At 46.2% G+C, this 26,099-nt stretch overlaps 1 protein-coding gene across 1 annotated transcript in view; it reads right to left on the reverse strand.

Moving 5' to 3' along the window:
• Window positions 1-26,099, reverse strand: part of TRRAP (transformation/transcription domain associated protein) — a 102,181-nt gene that overhangs the window by 70,013 nt on the left and 6,069 nt on the right. Inside the window, exons 11-32 of the mRNA XM_087942046.1 lie at window positions 25,195-25,291; window positions 24,907-25,045; window positions 23,651-23,729; window positions 22,611-22,845; window positions 21,762-22,089; window positions 20,300-20,397; window positions 19,599-19,793; window positions 18,280-18,471; window positions 15,925-16,090; window positions 15,287-15,543; window positions 13,104-13,304; window positions 11,781-11,932; window positions 10,712-10,911; window positions 9,034-9,251; window positions 8,747-8,944; window positions 7,154-7,414; window positions 5,972-6,133; window positions 4,674-4,770; window positions 3,771-3,892; window positions 2,964-3,134; window positions 1,996-2,064; window positions 506-559 (exon numbers count right to left, since the gene is read on the reverse strand). Coding sequence (XP_087798172.1) covers window positions 506-559; window positions 1,996-2,064; window positions 2,964-3,134; window positions 3,771-3,892; window positions 4,674-4,770; window positions 5,972-6,133; window positions 7,154-7,414; window positions 8,747-8,944; window positions 9,034-9,251; window positions 10,712-10,911; window positions 11,781-11,932; window positions 13,104-13,304; window positions 15,287-15,543; window positions 15,925-16,090; window positions 18,280-18,471; window positions 19,599-19,793; window positions 20,300-20,397; window positions 21,762-22,089; window positions 22,611-22,845; window positions 23,651-23,729; window positions 24,907-25,045; window positions 25,195-25,291 — 3,691 coding nt within the window. The remainder of the gene's footprint in view (window positions 1-505; window positions 560-1,995; window positions 2,065-2,963; window positions 3,135-3,770; window positions 3,893-4,673; window positions 4,771-5,971; window positions 6,134-7,153; window positions 7,415-8,746; window positions 8,945-9,033; window positions 9,252-10,711; window positions 10,912-11,780; window positions 11,933-13,103; window positions 13,305-15,286; window positions 15,544-15,924; window positions 16,091-18,279; window positions 18,472-19,598; window positions 19,794-20,299; window positions 20,398-21,761; window positions 22,090-22,610; window positions 22,846-23,650; window positions 23,730-24,906; window positions 25,046-25,194; window positions 25,292-26,099) is intronic.

Raw genomic sequence — 26,099 nt, forward strand, 5'->3', positions numbered from 1 at the left:
GGAGGAAGAGTAGGAGGAGAAAGAAGGTGACCAGGAAAGTGAGGAGAAAGATAACAAGGAAAGAAGAGACAGAGGAAGATAAGTGGAGGAGGAAGATGAACAGGAGGAGGAGGAGGAGGAAGTTGACAAGGAGAAAGAGGAAGATGAGAAGGAAAAGGAGAAGGAGGAGGAAGGGGAGGAGACGGAGAGGAGAGATCACTGCTTCCTTGTGCCTCTACCATCAATTCTCACCTCTACCCCTTCCACGGCAGGCTGAACCAAACAACAGAAGAAAGAAAAGAAAAGAAGAAACAAAAATTCACAGCATGAACAACAACAAAAAAGGGAACACAAACGCCCAAAAAAAACCACAACTCAACAACAACAAAAACAAAATGAGGATGTGCTGTTTGCTTCGGACTGCAGTCAGAGAAGAAAAAAATAAATAAACAAACAAAACAAACAAACAAACCAAAAACTTGATTTTTATTTTTTTTTTATTTAAAGTAGGGATTCATGTTCTCACCTCAAACTGACCGAATGGAGACAAGGAACATTTCCTGCACTCCGCATTACTGTCCTAAGGATGGGAAAAGCAACTTTTTTTTTCTTTTTTTGTTCTTGGAACACACACACACACACACACATGGAATACACAAGAGTTCCCCATATTTCCAAAAAAAAAAAACCACATTTATTTATTTATTTTTTAAAAAAAAAGCAGGCTGGGATGGGCCTGGTCGGTGGGGGAGATTAGAGCCGGACAAGACAGTGAAAAGCAAAATTCAGATGCTTTGAGATGGGAGCAGACCGGGTGGCGTGCAGAGGTCACGCAACCAGGAACTCCCCTTGACAGGAAACAAAAAACAGGTTCTGGAGATTAGACACCGCCAGTCTTGTTCATTCTCACATACACACAAACAAGGTATTGCCTTTCGAAATGATTTTAAAAAACCGTCCGAATAAGGGGGGAAATTTCCTAGCCAGTATTCCCCAGAAAAATCATCACTATCCTATCCTTTCCTTCCTTCCTTCCCTCCCTCCAATTTTTCCTTCCTTCCCTACTTTTCTTTCCCTCTACTTCTAATTTTTCCTTCCTTCCTTCTTCCCTCCCTTCTGCTAATTTTTCCTTCCTTCCCTCCCTAATTCTCCTTCCCTAATTTTTCCTTCCTTCCTCCTAATTTTCCTTCCCTCCTTCCCTCCTAATTTTTCCTCCTTTCCCTCCTTAACTTTCCTTTCTTCCTCCCTCCCTCCTCTTCAAATTTTTCCTTCCTTCCTTCCTCCCTATTTTTCCTTCCTTCCTCCTTCCCTCCCTCCTAATTTTTCCTTCCTTCCTTCCTCCCTCTTCTTCAAATTTTTCCTTCCCTCCTTTCCTTCCTCCCTCCCTCCCCTTCAAATTTTCCTTCCTTCCTTCCTTCCTTCCTTCCTTCCTTTCTTCCTTCCTTCCTTCCTTCCTTCCTTCCTTCCTTCCTTCCTTTCCTTCCTTCTCCTTCCTTCCTTCCTTCCTTCCTTCCTTCCTTCCTTCCTTCCTTCCTTTCCTTCCTTCTCCTTCCTTCCTTCCTTCCTTCCTTCCTTCCTTCCTTCCCATTGTTGCTCTTTAATTATCTCCAACATCCCAGTGGAGATAACCCAAGAACACCTTCAAGGGAACAACTTGGGAACAACTGAGCAAGCAATTCACTGAGATTCCCAACACAAACCAATTGTGGTCCAGCCACACTTTCCTCCCCACGGGCCTCTCACACACCGTTCACTCGGGGGGGGGGAGGGGAAAGTGGGGGGGGCTTCCTTGCACTTCAGTTCCAGCCGTTCCCGTCCCACCAGCGGCCTCTCAATGCCACAGAGCGGCTACATGCCGATTACGGAAAAAACAAAAATGCTCCCATCCTAGGAAAAAACAGGTATTCAAGTGAAAGAATCAAAACCCAGCAGTTGAAAGGTGACCTTTCTCCCTTTTATCGCAAGACTCTCTCTTTTCGCGTTCAAAGCCCCCCTGAAAAAGAACGTGCAACTTACGTTCCCATCGCTCCTCTGTCCTCCTTTATGGGTAAGCACTACCACCTCCATCCATTTACGCAGGTGTTGCTACAAAAAGTATTAAGAAGGAGAGCCGTCAGATCCTGCACGCTGGCATTCCTGATCGGCAGGCGCTATCAGCCTGTGAGAAAAATCTCTCTTTCCTTTCCCCGCCAATGCGGGATTCACTTTTTTTTTCATATCCCCCTTGGGCGGATCAATTTAATAAATTCATTATTGATTGAATCAAAAGAAGAAGAAAAAGACGTAAACTAAAAAGGCAGACTTGGTTGGACCAATAGATCTTTTTTCTACCCTCAGTTTTCTGAATAAACTGGACATCCAACCAAGAATATGGTCACCCCCAATGTGTTCCCCCCCCCCAAGAGGTAACTGGACTTTTCTGTTTTTTTTCCTTTGAAGACGTTTCACTTCTCATCCAAGAAGCTTCTTCAGCTCTGACTGGATGATGGTGGGGAAAGGAAGGATTTACACTCCTTGCAGACCGAGCTGGTCATTTGCATCTTTTTTTAGAGAGTCGTCGAGGCCACTTGGAGGTTTATATTTGTTCTCAGGGTCACAGCTGGTCGTTTGCATTGAACGGGGCGGGAGTATGAAAGGATTTCCAGAGGGAAAAAGAACTGTAGGCTACAGGAACGTTTGCACTGCTGAGGTGACCCTGAGGATACAGATAATCCTACAAGTGGCCTCAACGACTCTAAAAAGAATGCAAACGACCGGCTGTCTGCAAGGAGTATCAATCCTTCCATTCCCCACCATCCAGTCAGAGCTGAAGAAGCTTCTTGGATGAGAAGCGAAACGTCTTCAAAGAAAACCCAGAAAGTCCAGTTGTCTACTGAAAAAGCACCTCTGGGACAACCTGGAGGACTTGAGAATCTCCGTAAACATTAAGAATACAGTCAGTTTCCCCCGCCCGCTTAACTTCTGCCTTCCTTCCAAAGTCTTACCATCATCTGGTCACAAAACTTGTCGTTAAACGAGTTGGGGAAGAGCCTCGTCACCGATGTCAGCCTGTTGACCACGTTGAGGGTTAGGCTCCGATAGTCGCCCAGCATCATAAGCAACGGTCTCATGTGGGTGTGGATCTGGTCCACCTCGATGGTTGCGCCTTCCAAAAACTGCGAGGGGCCAAAAACAGACAAGGATCGGAGAACGCAAATGCTCCTGTGACACTACTATAACCACAACCATAATAGAGCCACACTCTTCCTGGTTATTATCACTGCGCCGACATAGCCTGTGACCTACGATACAGCTCCGGCTCCTGCCAATCTAGCAGTTTGAAAGTGTGCAAATGCAAGTAGACAAATAGGTACCACTTCGGTGGGAAGGTAACTGTATTCTGTGCGCCTTTGGCTTGTAGTCACGCTGGGCACGTGGCTACAGAAATTCTTTGGACAACGCTGGCTTCCTCGGCCAAGACACGGAGGTGAGCATCACCCCTAAGAGTCGGACACGACTGGACAGGGAAACCTTCACTTTTGGACTTCAACTCCCAGAATTCCCCAGCCAGCCAAGGGGATTCCAGCCTAGGGGGAATTCTGGGAGTTGAACTCTACATAGGTTTACTGACTGGGGAATTCAGGGAGTTGAAGGTGGTAAATGAGGCCTGGAGAAACCACTTTCACCAAGATCTCAAGAGAGAGTCCCACTGGCCTCAACTGCCATCAGCTTCCGGTCTCGAGAAGAAGGAGAGAAAAAAAAAAGGAAAGGAGACCAAGAGGAAAGAGCTTCAATTTTCCCCCCTCACAAACCTTCCTCATGCAGGCCTCGCCAGCTTCCTGAAGCTCATTGTTGGTTGAATTGAGGGCCTTGAAGAGAGCGCCGATGATCTTCTCTCGGGACTGGGGCAAGTAGTTGCAGGCAGCCAAGGCATCTGCATAGAATCGGACAAAGCAAAGTCCCCTTCTGAAGCGGGAATTCAAAACGTGGGACCCAAACAGTCCTAAAACAAACGAGGTTCTTCCGGCAGATATTCTGCTACGTCCAAAGGTTCCCCCGTTTGTTTGTTTTTAAAAAAATCATTATTGTGCACTGATGATGTTACCCAGTTTGGTAATGAAACATCTGCAAGAAAACAACCAAGCTTTATCCCCAGAGTTAGAGTGGGGCTTTGCTAACAGCGGTGGCTCTTCCGTCCCAAGGACCGGCTCATAGATTTCCACTGCTCTCCTCTCCTCTGCCTTCAGTGCATCCATGCGTCAGGCACTGGGCCCAGCTGTCCCTCCTGTTCCTCATCAGCCACCTCCAGACCCGGAGCTGTTGACTCTCCATCTGAGGGCTGATGGACGGCCCAAGCTCCGCCTCCACCCCTCTGTCTCTCTGTCTCTCTCTCTCTCTGATAGCTCCATTCCCTCTTCCACCTCAGAACTCTCAGGTTGTCTTGATGCTGACCCTGACTCCCATACCTCCCCCTTTGATTTGGCTGCTGGAGGGGCCGGCGGCCAACAGGCCACAACACAAGCTCAGAGAACACCAAGGATCCCACATTGCTAGTAATTTTGGCCAGAAATCCTGGAAATTGCAAGCCAAGGTTAGGGTCCAGCCCTTGAGCCAACAAATAACTTTTTTTTTTTTCAACACAGCTGCCTTTAAGGCTTGGAACCGGCTCCATTTACGCAGTAAAGCAGCTAGCTTCAAATCTTGGATCGACTTACTCAGAGCTGCAATTCGGAGCGGCACCAAAGAAGGCAGGCTCTTATAACAGGGCAATTTCATCAAGGCACAATCTTCAGCCTCACACAGATTCAGCAGCTAGAAGTTCAAAGAGAAGAGAAGTTGGCTTTGGACACAACCTGGTTGACTTCCAGACCAAAGAAAAACCATCGACATGCCAGCCTGATCTCCAAAATGAAGGGGCGCTTCATCACCAACTTAGTTAAGACATTTTGAAGAGTTTTTGGTACAACGTTTCTTCTCTATGGTGTGTCCTGTTTGGGACACTTCTTTCATGAATGATCACTGTTTTAGAGATTCAGCTGTAGAATCGTAGAAAAACAGCCGTCGGATCATTCCAAGGATCATCTTGGTTGTTCTTTACAATGGTCTACTAGATACATCTGAGATGTTTACGTAGATGACCAGATGGAGCCCGAGGGAGGGGACAAAAGTGTCATCAGCCTCGAGTCGCTTCGTGCCCACAAGAGATCTAAATCCAGTCCACCTTGAATTCCTTCCACTCTTATCTCCCGCTAATTTCCCTTGGCTGTTAGTAGTTCCAATTTTGTAGAGAGCTTAAGCTTATGTGGTGGTTGTAGGTACTTTAGCCTCAACCCCAAAACAGTTAAGACTTTCCTTCCATGAATAAAGACAAACTATTTAGTCCAGCTTGCTTTATACTGTAATAACAATTCCACATTCTGTACCCCTCTTTTCGCCTCTCTCTGGAACCACTCTGATACATGCCCCAGTCTCATCACCCAACTTCAAGTTCTTCAAATTCCTTCCCCAGAATTCCTCTCATCCTACGCATCACCGTGTCCACACTGCACGCCTTAAAAGAGTTAGGACTTCAAAAGATGAAAAGAAGCATTTCTCTGGCTTATGCAAAATGAAAAGTGGGCAAAAGAAAATAATATCAACAAACCTTTGAACGGGAATTCTTATTTATTTATTTTTTAGGAGCCCATGCAACTCTTGGAGAGTGGTGAAATTTATGAGGTCTAAAGACTGTGAATTACTTCCTTGCCTGTACAAGTTATTGAATGAAAATCTCTAGAGATTCATGAACACAAAGTTGTTCTTTCTGTAACTGAACCCTCTGAGATTTTTCAACATTAAAAAACCCAAGACTTTAGGGGAAAATAATCCAAGCAGAGGTAATGCTGCAGATACATAAATATAAAAATATTCATCCACCTTTTCACGAAGCATTAATCAAAGCATCTACAGGGCTTCCTGAGTTACAAGGCTCCATTTTTAAAAAAACAGTCCAAAAGTGACGAAGAATAAATACCTCTGTATAAAATACTTTGTGCTCAACCACGTTGAGGTCCATCGTGAAAAGCCGGGGTTGCAGCGTGGTACAAAACGTATTCCCTTCCATCAAACCGATCTGGGCGTTTGCAGGCTGATGTCGGAGCAAGTGTTTTTTGGGAGGCACCATATCTTGTAGAACCTAAAAGAAAGCCAAGGTGTCAACTAAAAAAATACTTCTTTGGTCTTTTTAGTGGCCAGCAGAAAGGAAGTGGGGAAAGTAATACATTCCTTAAATGTTTCAGATAATTGCTAGGCAGCCAAAGCTGTTGGAGCACAAGAGTATTACTGCATGATTGGTGACTCTTGGCTATGGATGTGTCCCATTGGAGAATATACATCCAGGGGGTGGAGGGGTCAAGGATGAAATGAATGATTTGTCTTAGAGTCGGCTGCACCCAGGTAATGCTGACATGGTCACTCCTAATAAATCATTTTTTTTTTCTCTTGAGAGATTTGTCGGAGCCTGGACACCAGATCTATCAAGAACATGACCCTTGTTGGCTTGTTCCCATTACCACCACCCATCCTGGTGGTTTCCCCATCCGTCCAACAAACCAGGTGTCAGGATTCTGGCTGTTGCCCCTAATTAAATCATGAGCCTTGAGCTAAGCTTCAAAAACTTCATTTATTAGGAGCGAATATGTCGGCGTGACCTGTATGAAGCCGATTCTGAGACACTAATTCACCGTCACCCTTGACCCTGGTTTCCCCCCCAGCCCTCTGGGTGTATCATAATTCATATTCTCCAACAAAACAAGTTCATAGCTAAGAGTCATCAATCAGGTTCTCCAATTAGGGATTTGCTTAGCAGAAATTCTGGTAGCTTAGTTATAATCTTTGCAAGGTAAGTATGGAATGCGCTTTTGGTTTTAAACTGCTGCACTGCACTTTCAAATTTCTGTTCAACGCAACTTTAAAACAGGCATAGAAATGGGTCAGCTGGGCACCAGATTTGCTTAACGACCGCATGATTCACTTAACAACTGTGGCCAAACAGGTCATCCCCAGCGGGCATGACTGCTTTCACAACCGCCTCTGCTTTGCCACCGAAGTTCCAAAATGGCGGCCGTATAAGTCGAGCAGCAGCGGTAAGCGGACCCCGCGCGAAAGCATTCCAGCTTCCGCTTCGCAGCTGCGGGGCAACGATGCGCAGCCTCACCTCCTTGTGGGGCTCCATGATCGCCGTGACGCTCTTGCCCGTCACCTGGGCCACCACCTGGAGGGAGTGCATGGCCTGCTTCCTGACGGTGGAGTTTGGCGAGGTGACTTCTCGGACCAGGTCATGGGTCACATGGTGGAAGGACTTCTCCTGGGCCGTGAGGATCTCCTCCGTCTTCTCTTCTTCTTTCAACAACGTCGCGCATCGGATTAAGAGCTGCTCAAGGGTCGTCTTGGCCATGGCCACAGCCCCGTTGGAAACCTGGGTGGGCAGGCGTTGAAAGTTTATTATAGGGCTTTTTTAATTAGTTGGAACAATCAATCGGTGGAACAATTTGCCTCCAGAAGGTGTGGATGCTCCGACACTGAAATAGCACAGGGTCTCCTGCTTGAGTAGGGGGTTCGACTAAAAGACCTCCAAGGTCCCTTCCAACTCTGCATTCCATTCCATTCTATTCTATTCTATTCTATTCTATTTCTAATTCTATACTATATTATATTCTGTTCTTTTCTCTATTCTATTCTCTATTCTATTCTCTATTCTGTTCTCCATTCTGTTCTGTTCTATTCTGTTCTGTTGTATTCTGTTCTATTATATTCTACTCTATTCTACTCTACTCTACTATTCATTCCAATATTCTATTCTATTCTCTATTCTATTCTAAATTTTATTCAGGTATGTGGCTATAATAAAAGACTGACAGACTGGCTGACTGTCTGGAGTGAAAGTGACGAGAGGGGGCAAGAGGGGAAGGGAGATGAGCTATAAAACTGAAGAGATATATGTCATATGAAATAAATAGCAATAGCGCTTAGATTTATATACTGCTTCATAGTGGTTTTACAGCCCTCTCTAAGCAATTCAGAGTCAGCCTATGGCCTCCAATCACCTGGGTCCTCCTTTACTAACCTCAGAAGGACAGAAGGCTGAGTCAACCTTGATCGAACTCCTGGCAGTGGGCAGAGTTAGCCTGCAACACTGCATTGTAACCACTCCGCCACTATACCTTCCCTTCCTTTCCCTTCCTTCCTTCCTTCCCTTCCTTCCTTCCTTTTCCTTCTTCCTTTCCTTCCTTTCTTCCTTTTCCTTCTTCCTTTCCTTCCCTTCCTTCCTTTCTTCCTTCCTTCCCTCCTTCCTTCCTTCCTTCCCTTCACTTCCCCTTCCTTCCTTCCTTCCTTCCCTTCCCTTCCCTTCCCTTCCCTTCCCCTTCCTTCCTTCCTTCCTTCCTTTCCTTCCTTCCTTCCTTCCTTCCTTCCTTCCTTCCTTCCTTCCTTCCTTCCTTCCTTCCTTCCTTCCTTCCTTCCTTCCTTCCTTCCCTTCCTTCCCTTCCCTTTCTTTCCTTCCCTTCCCTCCTTCCTTCCTTCCCTTCCCTTCCCTTCCTTCCTTCCTTCCTTCCTTTCCCTTTCCTTCCTTCTTTCCTTCCTTCCCAAGCAATAGCAGACTTATATATAATACTTCACAGTGCTTTCCAGCCCCCACTAAGCAGTTTACAGAGTCAGCCTCTTGCCCCCCAACAATCTGAGTCCTCGTTTTTCCCAACCTCGGAAGGAGGGAAGGCTGAGTCAACCCTGGCTCTTAATAAGAGAGACCCACCTCTCCCGTCAGGTCCATCATGACAAAGAGCAAAGCCTTGAGGAACGTCTGCTGGTTCTGGAGGACCCAAATCAGAGGGAGACGCTCCATCAGGAACTTGATGGACACCACCCCACCGAGCTTGGCGTACCACGCTTGCTCGTAGCAACAAGCACAGAGGCGCTCCACGATGTAGGAAAACAAGGGCAACTGGCAGGCCTGGAGGACAGGAAGAAACGACGGTCACTCAAAGGGGCCGGGGACCCTTCCGAGGAAGGAAACGGCGGCCCCACGTCCAATGGGTTTACCCGTTCCTTGGATCCCAGGATGATGCTGGCCACGTCAAAGATCACAGCCAAGGCCACCTCGCCGATCTTGCAAAGCTCCTTCTCCTCGTAGGCCATGCAGATGGCGATGGCGTCGATCAGCACCAAGGGATCCATGCCTCTCGACCCGTTTTCCTCGCTATGGAACATGGAGGTGCTGGGCTGGCTTCCCACCTGGTAACACTGGAGCAGGAAAGGGCCTGCAGGTCGACCACGTGACAAGGAGAACGAAAGGAGGGAGGGGAGGGAGGGAAGAGGGAGGGAGGGAAATTAAAGAAGGGCGCAGGGGCAGTTTTGCCCTCAAACCAAACACTCTCTTCTAGCACTGGTGAAGCTATCTAGTTCAGTAATAAAAGGTCTGCAAACAACCAAGTTCAGAGAGCGCCAAGGACCCCACAGTTCCTATCTGAAGTACAAACCTGTCATCCATCCATCTATCCATTTGTCTATTGTGTTTGTCAATCTATCTAATATATATCCAGCCACCATCTACCTATCCATCTATCTGTTATATCTATGCCTATCTCTATATCACCTGTGTGTATACATGCATATATGCACACGTATATACATATATACGTATATATATAAACTATATCCATCATCCATCCATCATCTATCTATCTATCTATCTATCTATCTATCTATCTATCTATCTATCTATCTATCTATCTCTCTCTCTCTCTCTCTCCCTCCCTCCCTCTCTATCTCTATCTATCTATCTATCTATCCATCCATCCATCCATCTATCCATCCATCTTTCTATCTCTATCTATCTAACTATATCCATCATCCATCCATCATCTATCTATCACCTATCTATCTATCTATCTATCACCTATCTATCTATCTATCTATCACCTATCTCTATCTATCTATCCATCAGTCTCTATCTATTATCTGTCTGTCTGTCTATCTATCTATCTATCTATCTATCTATCTATCTATCTATCTATCTATCTATCTATCTATCTATCTATCTATCTATCTATCTATCTACAACAGCCTAAGGAGCCATCAAGAGCACTTCCACTAACACTGACAGGGCAAGCCAATTATACTGTATATAAACAGAGAGCAAACTCCAGTTTCTCCTAACACTGATGATGTTATCTTGTTGGGTAATGAAACATCTGCAAGAAATCAACCAAGCTCAGAGAGCACTAAGGACTGCATAGTCCTCCTCCTGCTTCTCCTCCCTCCTCCTCCCCCTCTTCCTCGGCTAACTCCACTCCCTTCAAGCACTGATGATGTTACTTAGTCGGGCCCTGGAATGTCTGCAAAGGAACAACCAGCCTCACAGAGCACCAACCACCTTATAACACTAGATCTTTGAAGTCAGATCTTCGCAGAGTCCGACATAACCGAGAGATCTCTTATCACCACCTTTCTCAACCTATTGCCTATAGGATTGCAATCCCAGGTCTGTTGGAATTACCGGGTGTTTGGCCTTTGACCCTGCTGGTTCAAAACCTCTACAAAGTTCAGCAGAGTCCGCGATCAGGCCTACATTCCTAGTCACCTTTCCTGCTCCCCAAATTAAAATGACGGAAGAATGACTCGGTTTTCTTTTACGGGCTACCGGCTTCTATGCGCCAGCAGGCAAAAATCGGGGACTACGTACTTCCCGGTTACGTCCGGCCCGTAGCCGAATCCTTACCACACTGCTGGGCCACCGCCACCATGGTGTAGTGGCGGATCAGGCTGGCCACGAAAGGCAGGGCGCTGGGTCGCAGGTCTTTGATCACCGCTGACATGAAGGCTCCCGTCAGGGCCTGTTCAAAGGTCTTTCGGGCCGGCGTGTCCTGAGCCTTGTAGCGGTGGGAGATGATCACGTTGGGGATGGACTTCTCCGTGAAGCTGTCAAAACCAAAGCGAGACCACCAAGAAGAATCCCATCAGAGTGAACTGGCTTTTAGGGCAGGGTGAACACAGGCCCTGCTGTTGTGAACTTGGATGTCATTGTATCATCCGGTCAGCCTTCCACCCTTTAGGCCAGGGGTCTCCAACCTTGGCAACTTTAAGACTTGTGGACTTCAACTCCCACAGCTCCTCAGCCAGTTTTTGTTGGCTGAGGAACTCTGGGAGTTGAAGTCCACAAGTCTTAAAAGTTCCCAAGGATGGAGACCCCTGGCCTTAGGCAACCTCCAAAAGTTGTTGTGTGGTACGGAAGCATCTCCATAGCAGACAAAAATGCTCTACAGAGAATCATTAAAACCGGCCCAGAATATCATTGGGCTCCAACTACCAGCCCTGGATGACATCTTCCCATCTCGCTGTTTGAGGAAGTTGCACAACATGCTCAAGAAACTCTTCCCATCCTGCTCGCAATCTTTTGTGAACTGTTGTGCCTTCTGGCAGAAGATACAGAACCATTAAAACTCGGACCACACGTTTCCTGAACGGTTTTTATCCCAGAGCTATAATTGCACTTAACAGTGACCTTAAGGACCACCATCAGTGAGCTGTTTGCCAGTGTCCGATGGATCCACCTGAAATTAACTAGCCCTGATGACGTTACCTAGTTGGGCCATGAAATGTCTGCAAGATCAGAGAGCACCAGAGACCCCTTGATTCTCTTCCCCCTCTTTCCCCTCCTCAAGCCCCACTCCATCCTGGCCCTGATGACGTCACATGAACAGGTCATGAAACATCTGCAAAGAAAAAAGTACCAAGGACTCTTCATTTCAACCCTGAGCACCTTTATGGATCCACCTGTGTGTTCTTACTTGGGATGTGCAAGAAGCTGGTACAGAGCATGCTTGTTGTCATCTAGGCTCATCATGGCAACCAGGAAGCATTTGATGACCTCCCAGGCTTGCCTCCGATAGTAGGGCTCCGTGTTGGCGCTCTTCAAACAGTCCAAGGCGGTCTCAATGGCCTGTGATGATGGAAAAGGGTCCCTCTTGGTCAACCGGTAGAAAACCCCAAAGCATCACCATGTTGGAAAACACCCAACCGTTGCTCATCATCTTACGAAGCTTCTCCTCCGGAAATATCGAATTGCTAACTAGAGCATACAAAACCTTGGCCAGACCAATACTCGAATACAGCTCATCCGTCTGGAATCCACACTGTATATCGGACATTAATACAATCGAGCGAGTCCAGCAGTATTTCACGAGAAGAGTCCTACACTCCTCTGCTCGCAACAGAATACCCTATATCACCAGGCTTGAGATTTTGGGCTTGGACAACCTTGCTACGGCGCCTATGGGTGGACTTAAGCGTAGCACACAAAATTATCTGCTACAATGTCCTACCAGTCGATGACTACTTCAGCTTCAACCACAACAATACAAGAGCACACAACAGATACGAACTCAGAGTTAACCGCTCCAAACTTAATTGCAGAAAGGACAACTTCAGCAACAGAGTGGTCAATGCCTGGAATGCACTACCTGACTCTGTTGTTACATCCTCTAACCCCCACTCCTTTAACCTCAAACTATCGACTATTGACTTCACCCCATTCCTAAGAGGTCTGTAAGGGGCGTGCGTAAGTGCACCATCGTGCCTCCCGTCTCTGTCCTATTGTCCCCATTTATTCATACCTATTTCCTGTATTTTTACTCATGTTTATACTTATACCTATTATCTTGTAAGCGATTGACAAATCAAAATAAATTAAAAATTAAATACTGCATTCTAACCACTGCGCCACCAGGAATATATCTCACCAGAAGTCAAATCTGACCCAAATTTGGACATTCGGGGCTACCAGAATCTATATCATCATCACCATCTTTTAATGACCCTATAATCTCTTGGGGGTTGCAGTCTGAGCAACTGAACGGAGCAGAGTGTTTCGTGGCCGGATGCCTTTCTTGTTGCCAAGGCAGAGTTTTGTCCGGCAGATAAATTCTCCATGTGCCCAGAGAGAAAAAATATTTGCCTCTACCTAGGATCGAACTCACAGCCTCCTGATTGTGAGGCGAGAGCCCCGCCTCTAGGCCACTGCACCACTCTACCAGAATCTATACGCGAAGGCAGTTTTTTTTTTTTTCAGGCCGAAAACGCTCAATCCCGAAAGGACTTGAGGTAGGCCTCACCTTCTCCATGGGGAGCTGAATGGATGCTTTGCAGTCAGAGAACTCCGCTGTAATACTAGGCCCTTGAATCTCCGTCACCACGTAGTGCAGCTTCTGGGACTCCTTCAGCATCTTCCGGTTGCTTCCACCGAATTTGCCCAGCACGCGATAAGCCACGTGAGAAATGGTCTCCGCGGGATTGCGCAGGGTCCTCCACAGAGCCTAAGAAGGAAGTGGGTGAAACCGCTAAGGAGCAGTTCAGGAGGTGGCAACGTAAAGAGTTTTAAAAACATTCAAAGTTCTTCAGGGCAGTATAAAACCTCCATCATAAATATGTCACAGAGCCACTTTGGTCTGGTGGTGAAGGCACACCAGGCTTGAAACTGGGAGACGGTGAGTTCTAGTTAAGTTGGTATTTGAAGACTCTGTTTTAGGCATGAAAGCCAAACTGGATAGTTTGGGGCCAATAACCAGGAGACTATAAGTTCTAGTCCCAACTTAGGCACAAAAGCCAACTAGAAGATGTTGGGCCAATCACCGGGTTGGCGGTGAATTCTAGTGCCTTCTTAGGCCAGTAAGTGTTGTAATTAGCCAGCAGCAGGTGCGGACAGCTGAGGAGAGCGAGGACTCAGATGAGGGGCCAGGACCATTGGGGAGTGGACTGCTGCCTTCAGAGATTGTGGGGGCTGGCAGCAGTGATGAGGAGGTTCCTGAGGAGTCTGTGCCAAGTGCGCGTGCACGCGGGGCTGCTGGCAGGAAAGAACAGCCGCAGCAGCACAGGTGACTCAGGAGCAAGACTGCAAGGTAACGGCCCCTCCTTTAAGAAGATAAAAGCCAGCTGTGAAGTGAACGTTCTTTGCAGGAAGCAAAGACGTTTTGAAACTCAGCCTCGTGGACATTACAGCATTTTAATTTGGTTTTTGAAGACTCTTGTGTTGTGAAATACTTATCTGTGATTTTTGGCAGTCTCGTACAGTTTTGGCAAGGTTTGTGCTTATCAAAGTTAATGAGTTTGCAGCAGCCTTTTAACCGGGGATTCGTAAGATTCATTAAAAGGTTTCTGTTCCCTTTGGTTATTGTCTGTCTTATTGGAAAGGGGTTTGGGTCAGAACAATAAACCAATCACCAGGATATGGTGAATTCTAGTCCATCCTTAGGCATGAATGCTTTCTGGATGGCTTTGGGCCAATCATCAGGAGACAGTGAGTTCTAGTTCCACCTCGGATGTGAAAGCCAGCTGGGTGGCTTTGGGCCAATCACCAGGAAACTGGGAGTTCTAGTTCCACTTTAGGCATGAAAGCCAGGTGGATGGCTTTGGGCCAGCCACAGTCTCAGCCCAAATCATCTCACAGTGGTATTATAACGGGCAAAATAGGAGGAGGGAACACTGGGTATGTCTGCTGCCTCGGAATATTTACAACGCCAATCATAAAATAAAAATAAACAATAAAAATAAAACAAAACAATACAATGAACCATTCATTCTAGCTAGCAGGAATTCCTGCAAGCTACAGTTTCACATCTGCCCTGTTATAAATCCAACGGTTCTCAAAGAGGCCAAGCTATTCCTTCAGACTAATTGCCAACCATTTCAGCAGCTTCCTCAGAAAACAAGCTGCCGCCTACTTAACAAACCAACATCCACTTTGAATCCAGTGGTGGGATTCAATTTTTTTTTACTACCGGTTCTGTGGGCGTGGCTTGCCGGGAGTGGTGTGATGGCCGGGGCTTGGTGGGCGGTGGCAGGAGAAGGATACTGCAAAATCCCTATTCCCTTACCCAACCCATTAACCTGCTTTCCAGCTCCGTTCTCCTTTGCAGGGCAACTAGAGAAGACCCAGCTGATCAGCTGGGACTCAACCGGCGGCAGAGAAGAGATAGGGGCAGGGCCAACCAGAGGTAGTATTGGCCAGTTCTCCAAACTACTCAAAATTTCCGCTACCGGTTCTGGAACACCGGTCAGAACCGGCTGAATCCCACCTCTTGTTTAAATCAGGGTGTCCAACCTTGGCAACTTTAAGACTTGTGGACTTCAACTGCAAAGCTGGCTGAGGAATTCTTGAAGTCCACAAGTCTTAAAGTTGCCAAGGTTGGACACCCCTGGTTTAAATCATAATCTTGAGAGCTGTTAGCGCCAATCCGAAATTCTCCGCATTCCCCAAGCAAATCCTCTACAATCCGTTTGGCAGAATGACACCTTTTACCTGCATCAATTCGGCCCGGACAGGTTGTATGTGATCATACAAGAAATCCGGCTGCAGATTATCCACGCACAGCTCCAGGGTGCGCAGGCCTTGGCTGACCAGCGTCTGGGATCCATTCAAGGCGGACACCAAGGGATCCATCAGCATTGGCAGGTAAGGAAGGAGAGAGCTGAGTCGTACCGGGACGGTCAGGCAAAGCTCGACGAATAAATCTTTCATGTGCTGTTTGTGCAAGCCACTCTGAAGCATGTTAAGACCTGGAGAGCAACAAGGAGCAAACGGTCAGAACATCAAGTCCACCCTCGCAAACCCTAGGGAGAGATATGCAGGCAGTCCCCGACTTACAACGGTACGTGTCGTTCAAAGTTACCACGGCGCTGGAAAAAAAGGGGGGGGGCTTTGGGGCCGTTTTTCACACCGAACGACCGTTGCAACATTCCCGTGGTCGCGTGATTCAAATGCTTGGCTCGTTTTAGGACCAGGTGGGTGCTTATCTTGAGGGACTGTTTAGGACTCATTGCCAGCTGGGAATGAACAGAATTCCCAAGCGTTGAAATAAAACAAGAGTGGTTTTAACTAAGCGTGCGCTTAATTACGGTCTCGGGAAGCCTTGGTCCGAACGTAAGAGCATTACTGACCTTGTAGTAGGTTAGGTAGCAAGGGCAGGAATTCTTGATACAAGAGGTCATGGCTGCCTCCCCCAATGGATCGGAAAAGGGCTCTCAGCAGCAAGAAGTAGTTGTAAGGTTCCTTCGCCGTCTGCGCCAATTCCATGGAGCTATTGACTATTTTATGGAGATGCGGCTGAAAGACAGAAAAGAGGGACGGAGAAGAGGGTGCCGATTACTGACCAGGCCAAAAACGAAACCCCTGTTTTTCTATTTATCTGTCCGGATGAAGCATAGAATGGCTAGAATAGTTGGGACGTTGGATAGCAGGTTAGCGTCTTCTGCGTCTGAGACCCAAGAGCTGCCATCAGGCAGGGTTGAGTTCCTGCCCTTCACTCCAGCTCCTGGAGTGAACGTCAAAACAAAAACAAAGAGAGGTTTTGAGACCAAGGCAAGAAGTCCAGAGAAGCGTAACTAAGACGATTAAAGGCCTGGAGATTAAAACGTATGAAGAACGGTTGTAGGATTTGGGTTTGGCTAGTCTAGAGAAAAGTAGGATGAAGGGGCGGGGGGGACATGATAGCAGCCTTCCAGTATTCAAGGGGCTGCCCCAAAGAAGAGGGAGTCAAGCTATTCTCCAAAGCACCAAGACGACACAAGACACAGCAGATGGAAACTCATCAAGGAGAAACTTCCAACCAGTGAGGACAATTCACCAGTGGAACGATTTTCCTTCAGACTTTGTGTGTGCTCCATTGCTGGAGGTTTTTAAGAAGAGACTGGACAGTCTGAAGTGGTATAGGGGTTGGACTAGAAGACCTCCAAGGTCCCTTCCTGCTGGAGACATGAGAGGAGTCTCCCAACTGGGCGCCCCCAGGGCGACAGTGATGTCACCACCTAATCCTTTCAAACCTGAAAGCGCTTTAGTGCTTCTGACATGAGTTTAAAAAAATAAAAATCTATCTAGACAGGCTGCTGTTATACAGGTAAGTTCTCAACTTACAACCACAAATGAGAACAGAATTTCCACTGCTAAGCAAGACGGTTGTTAAGCAAGGCGCCGAGTCTATTTATTTTGGGTGTGTTTTATTGTTTTAAAATATTTTTATGGTTTTAATCGTAGGAATTTTTTTTTATGATAAACTGCCCAAAGTCATTGATTGAGATGAACAGCTATAGAAATGGAATGAATGAATAATTTTTATTTTATTTTTAAAAAAGGGGAGGTGGAAGAAAGGCCTATCTGACTCAACCCAGTAACAAACTCTGAAATCACAGGGAAACTTTATATTTTCTTCTTCTTCTTCTTCTTCTTCTTCTTCTTCTTCTTCTTCTTCTTCTTCTTCTTCTTCTTCTTCTTCTTCTTCTTCTTCTTCTTCTTCTTCTTCTTCTTCTTCCTCTTCCTCTTCCTCTTCCTCTTCCTCCTCCTCCGCTATTGGTGAGAAATACTTTCACCCCTCAAATTAAATTGTCTACTCAGGGCCATGCATCAGTTCTTTGAGAATCGAATAATTTAACCGGCGTGGGAAAAAAGCCAGCCGTATATCACTCCAATGAAATTGGATTTGCCTTCTGTACAATCCAAACGACCTCGATTCAGGAGCCTGACTTTGAAAACACAAAACAGAGCACTTCGTTCTGAGGGAGGAATATACTTTACGCATCTTAGATTTATTCGCCAGGCAAGAAGCGGTTTGAGGTTAAACAATTAACCCACAAGTAATCAGGAGTTCTTGGCAAGAAATGTTCCCTATCTCCTTTGGAGATACATGTCACGTTTGTTAATCCCAAAAAAAATTACAGAGTACAAATAAACACTAGATATGAAGCAGATTGGTTAAGCACGTTGGCGGTTTGAAATAATTATTTAGGCACACTTAAAACAAGCTTCCACAACATAGTGCTTTTGGATGGACTACAACTCCCATAATCACCAACATCTGGCAAGTACAAAAAGATTTGATGGGTTTGTTGGATTTTATTTTCCTTAGCAGGATGGCGGTCTAGTGGTTAAAGATGCTCACCTCCTATTCGGAAGGTTGAGAGTTCAATCCTAGGTAGTGACAGATATTTCTCTCCTAGGGCAAAAAAAAAAAAAAAGGTCTGCTGCTAACTCCTCATAGGCGTCAGGAAAGGCATCTGGCCAGTAAATGCTCAGCTCAATACAGTCGCCCTGGCTCTACCTGGAATTAAGGGATTTTACAGGGTCGTAAAAAGGGAGAGTTGGTTTTCTTTTCCTTTCCGGCTTTTGACAGGTCTATCAAGACAGAGACATGACTCCCTAACATCAAAGCGGCTGGTTGAATGTTCTGCATTTAATCAACAGTACGCTGATTTCTTTCAACAACAACGTTGCGTTCATTCTCCATTCGTCCAGCATTTTACCTTCAACATCTGCTCGTTTTCCGCAGCAAAGAGCGAAACCGAACCAAAGACCAACTTGAAGAGTTTGAGATACAGGTTGGACAGTTCCACGTTGGAACCCATTTCGGGCAAGCGGTCAAGCAGATACTCCACCAGGATGGTAGCAAACAAAGCTGAGGTCGTAGGATTGGCCAAGAAAGAGTTCGCAACGATCTGCCAAAATAGAATAAGCGACTGATATATATATATTTCCCCAAACTGCTAATGAAAACTGAAACGTTAATGCTAAAAATAACGTTCATGTTAATTGAGAGCCAGTTTTATCTAGTAGAGAAGGCAAGAGGGCAGAAAACCAGGTGATGGAGAGTTATAGTCCCGCCTTAAGCACGAAAGCCAACTGGGGGACCTTGAGCCAATCATCAGTTGATGGAGAGTTCTAGTCTGGCTTTAAGCATGAAAGCTGGCTGGGTGACTATGAACCAGACACCAGGAGACAGTGAGTTGTAGTCTCACCTTAGGCATGAAAGCTGGCTGGGTAACTATGAACCAAACACCAGGAGACAGTGAGTTCTAGTCTCACCTTAGGCATAAAAGCTGGCTGGGTGACTTTGAACCAAACACCAGGAGACAGTGAGTTCTAGTCTCACCTTAGGCATGAAAGCCGGCTGGGTGACTATGATCCAAACACCAGGAGACAGTGAGTTCTAGTCTCACCTTAGGCATGAAAGCTGGCTGGGTGACTTTGAACCAAACACCAGGAGACAGTGAGTTCTAGTCTCACCTTAGGCATGAAAGCCGGCTGGGTGACTATGAACCAAACACCAGGAGACAGTGAGTTCTAGTCTCACCTTAGGCATGAAAGCCGGCTGGGTGACTATGAACCAAACACCAGGAGACAGTGAATTCTGGTCCCGCCTTAGGCATGAAAGCTGGCCAGGTGACTTTGGGCCAGTCACCAGGCAACTGTGATTTCTAGTCCCACTTTAGGCATCTAAGTGGGCTGGGTGACTTTGAAGGCCAGCCACCAGGTGTCTCAGAGTTCTAATCCCACCTTAGCTATGAAAGCTGGCTGGGTGACTTTGGACCAGCCCAAATCACTTCACAGGGTTGTTATTATGGGGGGGTAGGGGGGATTTTTTTAGATCAACTGGAGGTGGATGTTGTTAGAGAGATCTTGCCACTTTTCACCTTCAATCTTGATGGTCATAGTCCAACCTCTGGTGCACAGCCAACCTGGCAATGCCCAATAAAATGCCGCGACTCTTACAAATTGGTGCTGGAGAAGAATGGTTGAGCTTTGATGCCCAGTCTCTCACTGTCTAGTGAACAAAACATACTACCTGAAGGGCGTAGTTCTTGGAGATCCTTTCCACCATGTAAGGCACAGACGTCTGGAAGATTTCTTTGAAAGTCAGGGGGTTCATCATGGTGAAGACCCCCGCAAAGTGTTCCAGGACCTCTTTCTCTTCCTTCATTCTGACCGTTTGGCAATTGGCGACCCGAATGTACGTCTGCCCGTTCCCGGCGATTTGGACCTGGGTTCAAGGGAGACATTTCGCAGAATTAGAATGAGGGTCCTTGGTGCCTCAAATGGGAAAACGCTGGGCTTTTACTGATTCAGCAAGGGGCATCTACAAGGGTCACGCGATCTCCGATAGATAAACGTTAAGTTTAGATAAAACATCAGCTAATATAGATAGATGATAGCACAATGGGTGGATGGATGGATGGATGGATGGATGGTTGGATGGATGGATGGATGGAAAGCGAGATGGATGGATGGACAGATGGACGGACGGACAGACAGACAGGAAGGAAGGATGGATGGATGATATAAAGAGATAACGAGCTTAGCAAACAAGGCAAAAAAGGATTGTAAAATGTGGCGGGACTCCCTGAATAGTGAATGAATTGCAGTGTGGACTCACCACACTGCATAGTGACCAAAACTTCCAAATCCCAATTGTGGTCGTAAATCGAACACTACCTGTAATCTTCTTCCAAATCAAGAGTTATAAGGCACATTCATCCTGATACATACCTGATAAATATCCAACGCTTGCATGGCATATTTGACCAATTTTATATAGATCTGGGTCTCTTTAGGTTGAAGCTGCTTATTGGGAATGAACTGGGCTTCTAAATTAAAAACAGAGGAAAGAGAAGAAATCACTGAAATCAGATTTTTTTTTTGCGGTAAAAGATCTCTAGTTCGTATAACAATAAAACCTTGCACCAATCCAAGGTCCCTTTCCAACTCTGTTTTCTGTTATTCTGTGGTGGGGAAAACAGGAAGGAAGGAAGGTGTGCTGGATATATCTGCCGTCTTGAGTGATTTGTAAAATATAGCCAAGATGGGATACGGATAAATAAAACATTTTGTTTAAAAAGCAAAAAAACAAACCAACAAACCCCAGAGCCAAGTTCCAAATTCACACATTTTAATTTAAAGGTCCGGGACTGGTTTGGTTCTGCAACCCAACAGGAAAGACACAGACTTCAGAGGATAATTAGGACTGCAGAAAAAAACAATGGCTACCAACCTGCCTTCCATGGGGGACCTTTATACTGCACGAGTCAAAAAGAGGGCTGTGAAAATATCTACAAACCCCCTCACATCCCGGACATAAACAGTTTCAACTCCTTCCCTCAAAGTGATGCTGTAGAGCCCTGCACACCAGAACAACTAGACACAAGGACAGTTTTTCCCTGAACCCTGCTAAACAAATAATTCCCTCAACACTGTCCAACTATTTACAAAGTCTGCACCACTATTACTATTAATCTTCTCATCACTCCTTATCGCCCATCCCCTTCTACTTGTGATTGTATGACTGTAACTTTGTGGCTTGTATCCTTACGATTTATATTGACTATTTCCTAGTATGATTTAATTGCTTATTGTACCCTATGACCGTTATTAAGTGTTGTACCTGATGATTCTTGACTCTTGATGAACGTATCTTTTCTTTTATCAAGACTGAAAGCATCTGCATCAAGACAAATTCCTTGTGTGTCCAATCACACTTGGCCAATAAAGAATTCCATTCTATTCTATTCTATTCCTATAATCTATTCTATTCCTATATTCTATTCTATTCTATTCTATTCTATTTTCGATTCAATTCTATTCCTATTCTATTCTATTCTATATTCTATTATTCTATTCTAATTCTATTCTTTTATTCTATTCTATTCCTATTCTCTATTCTACAGTATTTCTAATTCTATTCTATTCTATTCTATTCTCAAATTCTGTTCTGTTCTATTCTATTCTATTCTCTATTCTATTCTTATATTATATCTATTCTATTCTAATTCTATTCTAATTCTATACTTTTATTCTATTCTATTCTATTCCTATTCTATTGTACTCTATTCTATTCTATTCTTATTCCATTCCACTCCACTCCATATTTTCTATTCTGTTCTGTTCTGTTCTATTCCTACCCAAATATATACAGTATACATTTAAAAAAAAATTAAACACAAGTCCATTTCACCTCCAGGGGCTTTGCAAGACGTGATGCCCCACGTAATCGTCTTGACCCCGCAGACTAAGGTCTTCACCAAGCTTCGGCAATCCGTGACTTGAAAAGTCTGTTTGTCCTCCTTCTCCTTCTCCCCTTGCTTCTCAAAGACGGGCCCCGAAGCAGGGACCACCGGGGTGGTGGGCGCAGGAGAGGGCACCGTGACCGGGAGGGCGTTTCCCCCTGCCGGGGCACCCGTTAAAGCTGCCTCTCCCGCCCCCAGTTCCGACTGGGGTTTGCACTTTTTAAAGATGATGGAAAGCTGGTAGCGGGCAATGGTGTGGAATTTCAAGACGAACACCTAAGGAATGAGTAAGAGAAGATGTCATGCCCAAATCCTAATCTGACGGGGAAGACAAACAGCTGACGGGGAGCAGAAGTGTGGCTCCGTCGGCTGTGGAGGAAACTGGGGAAGGGCAAAGTCCAGTTGGGCAGAGCAGGGAACAGGTAGAACAAGGGAGAGGGAGTTCAGAGGAAGACCAAGGCCCACCCCCTCTTCATCCTGGGGCACGCAGGGAAGAACAGAGAAGGGAGCAACGGGGGTTGTTTGGCTTATGAGGGAGGAAAGGGCCCTGATTCCCTTCACAAGGCACACCTGGGAATGGAGTTTAAAGGAGAGGCAGATGGGAGGGCCCTAACCCTAACCCAAGACAAATTCCTCGTGTCCAATCACACTTGGCCAATAAAGAATTCTAATCTAATCATTCCCCTTCCAGCACCCAACTTCTCTTGCGAGACACCACGTCCCTGAGTAGTGGTGTCGTTTAAGACCAGCAGTCCCACCACTGCGACCTCCTCATTCCCTCGTACAAGCCTTCCCACCTCCAACATCCTCATGAGGATATCTCTGCCGTTTCCATTTTCCTGCTCGCTCTTGGACCGAATGCAATCCACCAGGTTCAGCAGAAGTTTGCACGACATGGTCTGGATACTGCTGGGCAGAGATTCGTCGTCAATATTCTTGGCAAAGAGCTGGACGGCGAGGGAGAGATCGTTGAGGGGTAAATGCTGGCGGACATGATGGACCAGATCGGCCAGGGTGCTGTACGCAAGAGGCCTAAAGGAGAAAAGAAAAGTATTACTGTTGTGGTTCGCTTGCAGCCAATGCAGACGGCAGCGGAATCGGACAGTGGGGAAGAACGGGGACCAGTCCAGGAGTCTGGAGAGGAATCAGACGAGGGTCCTGCATCTGATGCAGAGATGGGGCCAGGACCATCTGAGAGTGGGGTGCTGACTCCGGAGCCTCCAGAGGCTGGCAGCAGCGAGGCAGAGGACCCAGGGGAGCCTGTTCCCAGTGCGCGCATGCACAGAGCTGCTAGAAGGCGAGAGCAACTGAAACAAAAGGGGCGACTCAGGAGTAAGGCTGGGAGGTGATTGCCTCTCCCATAAAGGATAAAAGTCAGGCCAAGATGATGAAACCTTTGCAGGAAGCAAAGTCGTACGATCGATTCAGATTCATTCTTGAAGCTCTTTGTACTTCAGGTGGATTTTTTTTCTAGTTCATTTGACACTTCTGTTATTGGCAGCACTTCACAGGGAAGAAAGGTAGGTGCTTATCTCGGGGGACTATTTGAGATTCATTTCCGTCTGGGAATGAAAACAATTCCCAGCATTACAATAAAATAAGTCTTGTTTTTAAAATAAGTGTGCCCGTAATTACAGTCTAGGAAGCCTTGGTCAGAACAACGGTAGACCTTGACTTATGGCTACATTCGACGCCCCAAATTTTTGTTGTTAAGCGAGATGTTCGTTGAACTTTTTGTTTTACAACGTGCATCACAATTTCCCTTCCCCTGCAGACACCTACAACTTTCAGAGAAGACCGCTCAAAAGGCCTCCAGGTAATAGTGCGTGTTACCCACCTGAGCGTTTCACGGGCTGTGTAGCCAGAGCCTATGAGTATGGATTCATCAAACAATTTGTCCATACAGGGGATGAACTCTGCAACAAAAATTTGCAACAAAATGAGTGTCGAAAGGAAAGCAACGAGGTTTTATTAAGATGCTAAATAACTAATTTAAGATGGCACCGGTAGTCCTGGACTTACAACAGTTTAGGAACCGTTCAAAGTTATGATGGGCGCTGAAAGCTATGACCTAGGACCGTTTTTCACACTTACGACCTTTCCGGCATCTCCAAGATTGTGTGATCAAAATTGAGATGCTTGGCAATTGGTTCATACTTATAGTACTTAAGACTTATATGCCGCTTTATAGTGCTTTACAGCCTCTCTAAGCAGTTTACAGAGTCAGCCTCTTGCTCCTAACATTCTGGGTCCTTGTTTTACCGACCTTGGATGGAAGGCAGAATCAACCTTGAGCCTGGGGAGATTTGAACTCCTGGCTGTGGGAAGAATCAGCCTGTGATACTGCACTTTAACTACTATGCCGCTATGGATGGATGGATGGATGGATGGATGGATGGATGGATGGAAGGAAGGATAGCAATAGCACTTAGACTTATATACAGCTTCATAGTGCTTTTACAGCCCTCTCCAAATGGTTTACTGAGTCAGCCTCTTGCCCACAACAATCTGGGTCCTCCTTTTACCAATCTTGGATGGAAGGCACAGTCAACCTTGAGTTTGGAGAGACTTGAACTCCTGGCTGTGGGCAGAGTCAACCTGCGATACTGCACTTTAACTACTACGCCACTATAGAAGGAAGGAAGGAAGGAAGGAAGGAAGGAAGGAAGGAAGGAAGGAAGGAAGGGTCAGCCTCTTGCCCACAACAATCTGGGTCCTCAACCTCGGAAGGATGGAAGGCCGAGCCAACCTTGAACCTAGTGAGATTCAAACTGCCGGCAACCGGCAGTCAGCCGAAGTAGCCTGCAGTACTGCATCTTAACCACTGCGCCACCACGGCTCATGACCGTAGCTGTGTCCCGAGGTCATACGATCCTTTTTTTTAGCGACAAAGTCAACGGAGAAGCCAGTTTTGTGTCGCCGCCGTGGTACTCCCTTATCCACTGCAGTGATTCACTTCACAGTTAAGGGCAAGAAAGGTCTTGAAATGGGCCAAAGCTCAAGCATCTCACTTCACAGCAGAAATGGTGGGCTCTGTTCTGGTTGTACGTCGAGGACTACGTGCAACCACTTGAAAAGGGTCAAAATACATACGGCTCCTCAGGTCGGTGGTGAGGATATGCTTGGCTGCGATGAGTAGTTCCTTCCTCAGGTGAGCTGTTTCTGCTGGACAGTTGGACAGTAGTTGCAACATTCCCTTCACCATTTGCTGAGAATACTTAGCTACCAGCTCCTGGCAAGGTGAGGGGAAAGAAGAAAAATTAAAATTCACCTCCGTGTTGTGGATGTGACCTCCACTGTTTACATCTCAATGAAGAGGAACTTCAAAGAAGTAAGATCTTACACGTAGGGGGCAAAGAAGATCATACAAGCAAGGCTCACCTGATAAATCCTTATAATGTAAGCCAGGAACGACAAGGTTTTGATCTGGGCAGCAATGAAGTCAGCGTACAATTCCTTATTGTAGTTTTTATTCTGCCTGAATTATGGAAGAAGGGATATTTGATCACAACGATTATTAGCTGGCTGTTTATGAAATATGGCTGCTATGAGAAGCAGAGACATCCCCCTGCCAACAAAAGTGCGTATAGTCAAGGCTGTGGTTTCCCCAGTTGCAATGTATGGCTGTGAAAGTTGGGACTATAAGGAAGGCCGAGTGCCAAAGAATGGAGGCCTTTGAACTCTGAGGCTGGAAGAGAATATTCCTGCGAGTTCCTTGGACTACCAAGCCATCCAACCAGTCAGTCGTAGAGGAGATCAACTCTGATTGCTCTTCAGAAGGCCAGATCCTGAAAATGAAACTCGAGGACTTTGGCCACCTCATGAAAACTTCTCTTTGCTGGAGAAGAGCCTAATGCTGGGAACGACTGGGGGGGAGGAGGAGGAGGAGGAGGAGGAGGAGGAGGAGGAGGAGGAGGAGAAGAGGAGAAGGAAGAGGAAGAGGAAGAAGAAGACAGCAGAGAAGGAGGGGGCTGGATGGAGTCACTGAAGCAGTCGGCGTGAGCTTAAAGAGACTCCAGAAGATGGTAGAGGACAGAAAGGCCTGGAGGAACATTGTCCACTGGGTCGCGATGGGTCAGACACGACTTCGCAACTACAATAACAATGAAATATGCACAAACAATCCTTGTAAGAGGCATAGAAAGTAGGCAGTGCCTTAGAAGAATATTCCGCTTTTCCCGCTAAAAATATCTCTATCTAAGGAGATGCTTCTGGGGCACATATCTGTTAACCTCAAAGCACACAGGTTGGTTTCCTTTTAAAAAAAAGACAGGTCTTCTCACTTA

Source organism: Pseudonaja textilis, chromosome 14, assembly GCF_049901715.1.
Source record: "Pseudonaja textilis isolate UNSWEBS1 chromosome 14, rPseTex1.2, whole genome shotgun sequence".
Taxonomy (NCBI): Eukaryota; Metazoa; Chordata; class Lepidosauria; order Squamata; family Elapidae; genus Pseudonaja; species Pseudonaja textilis.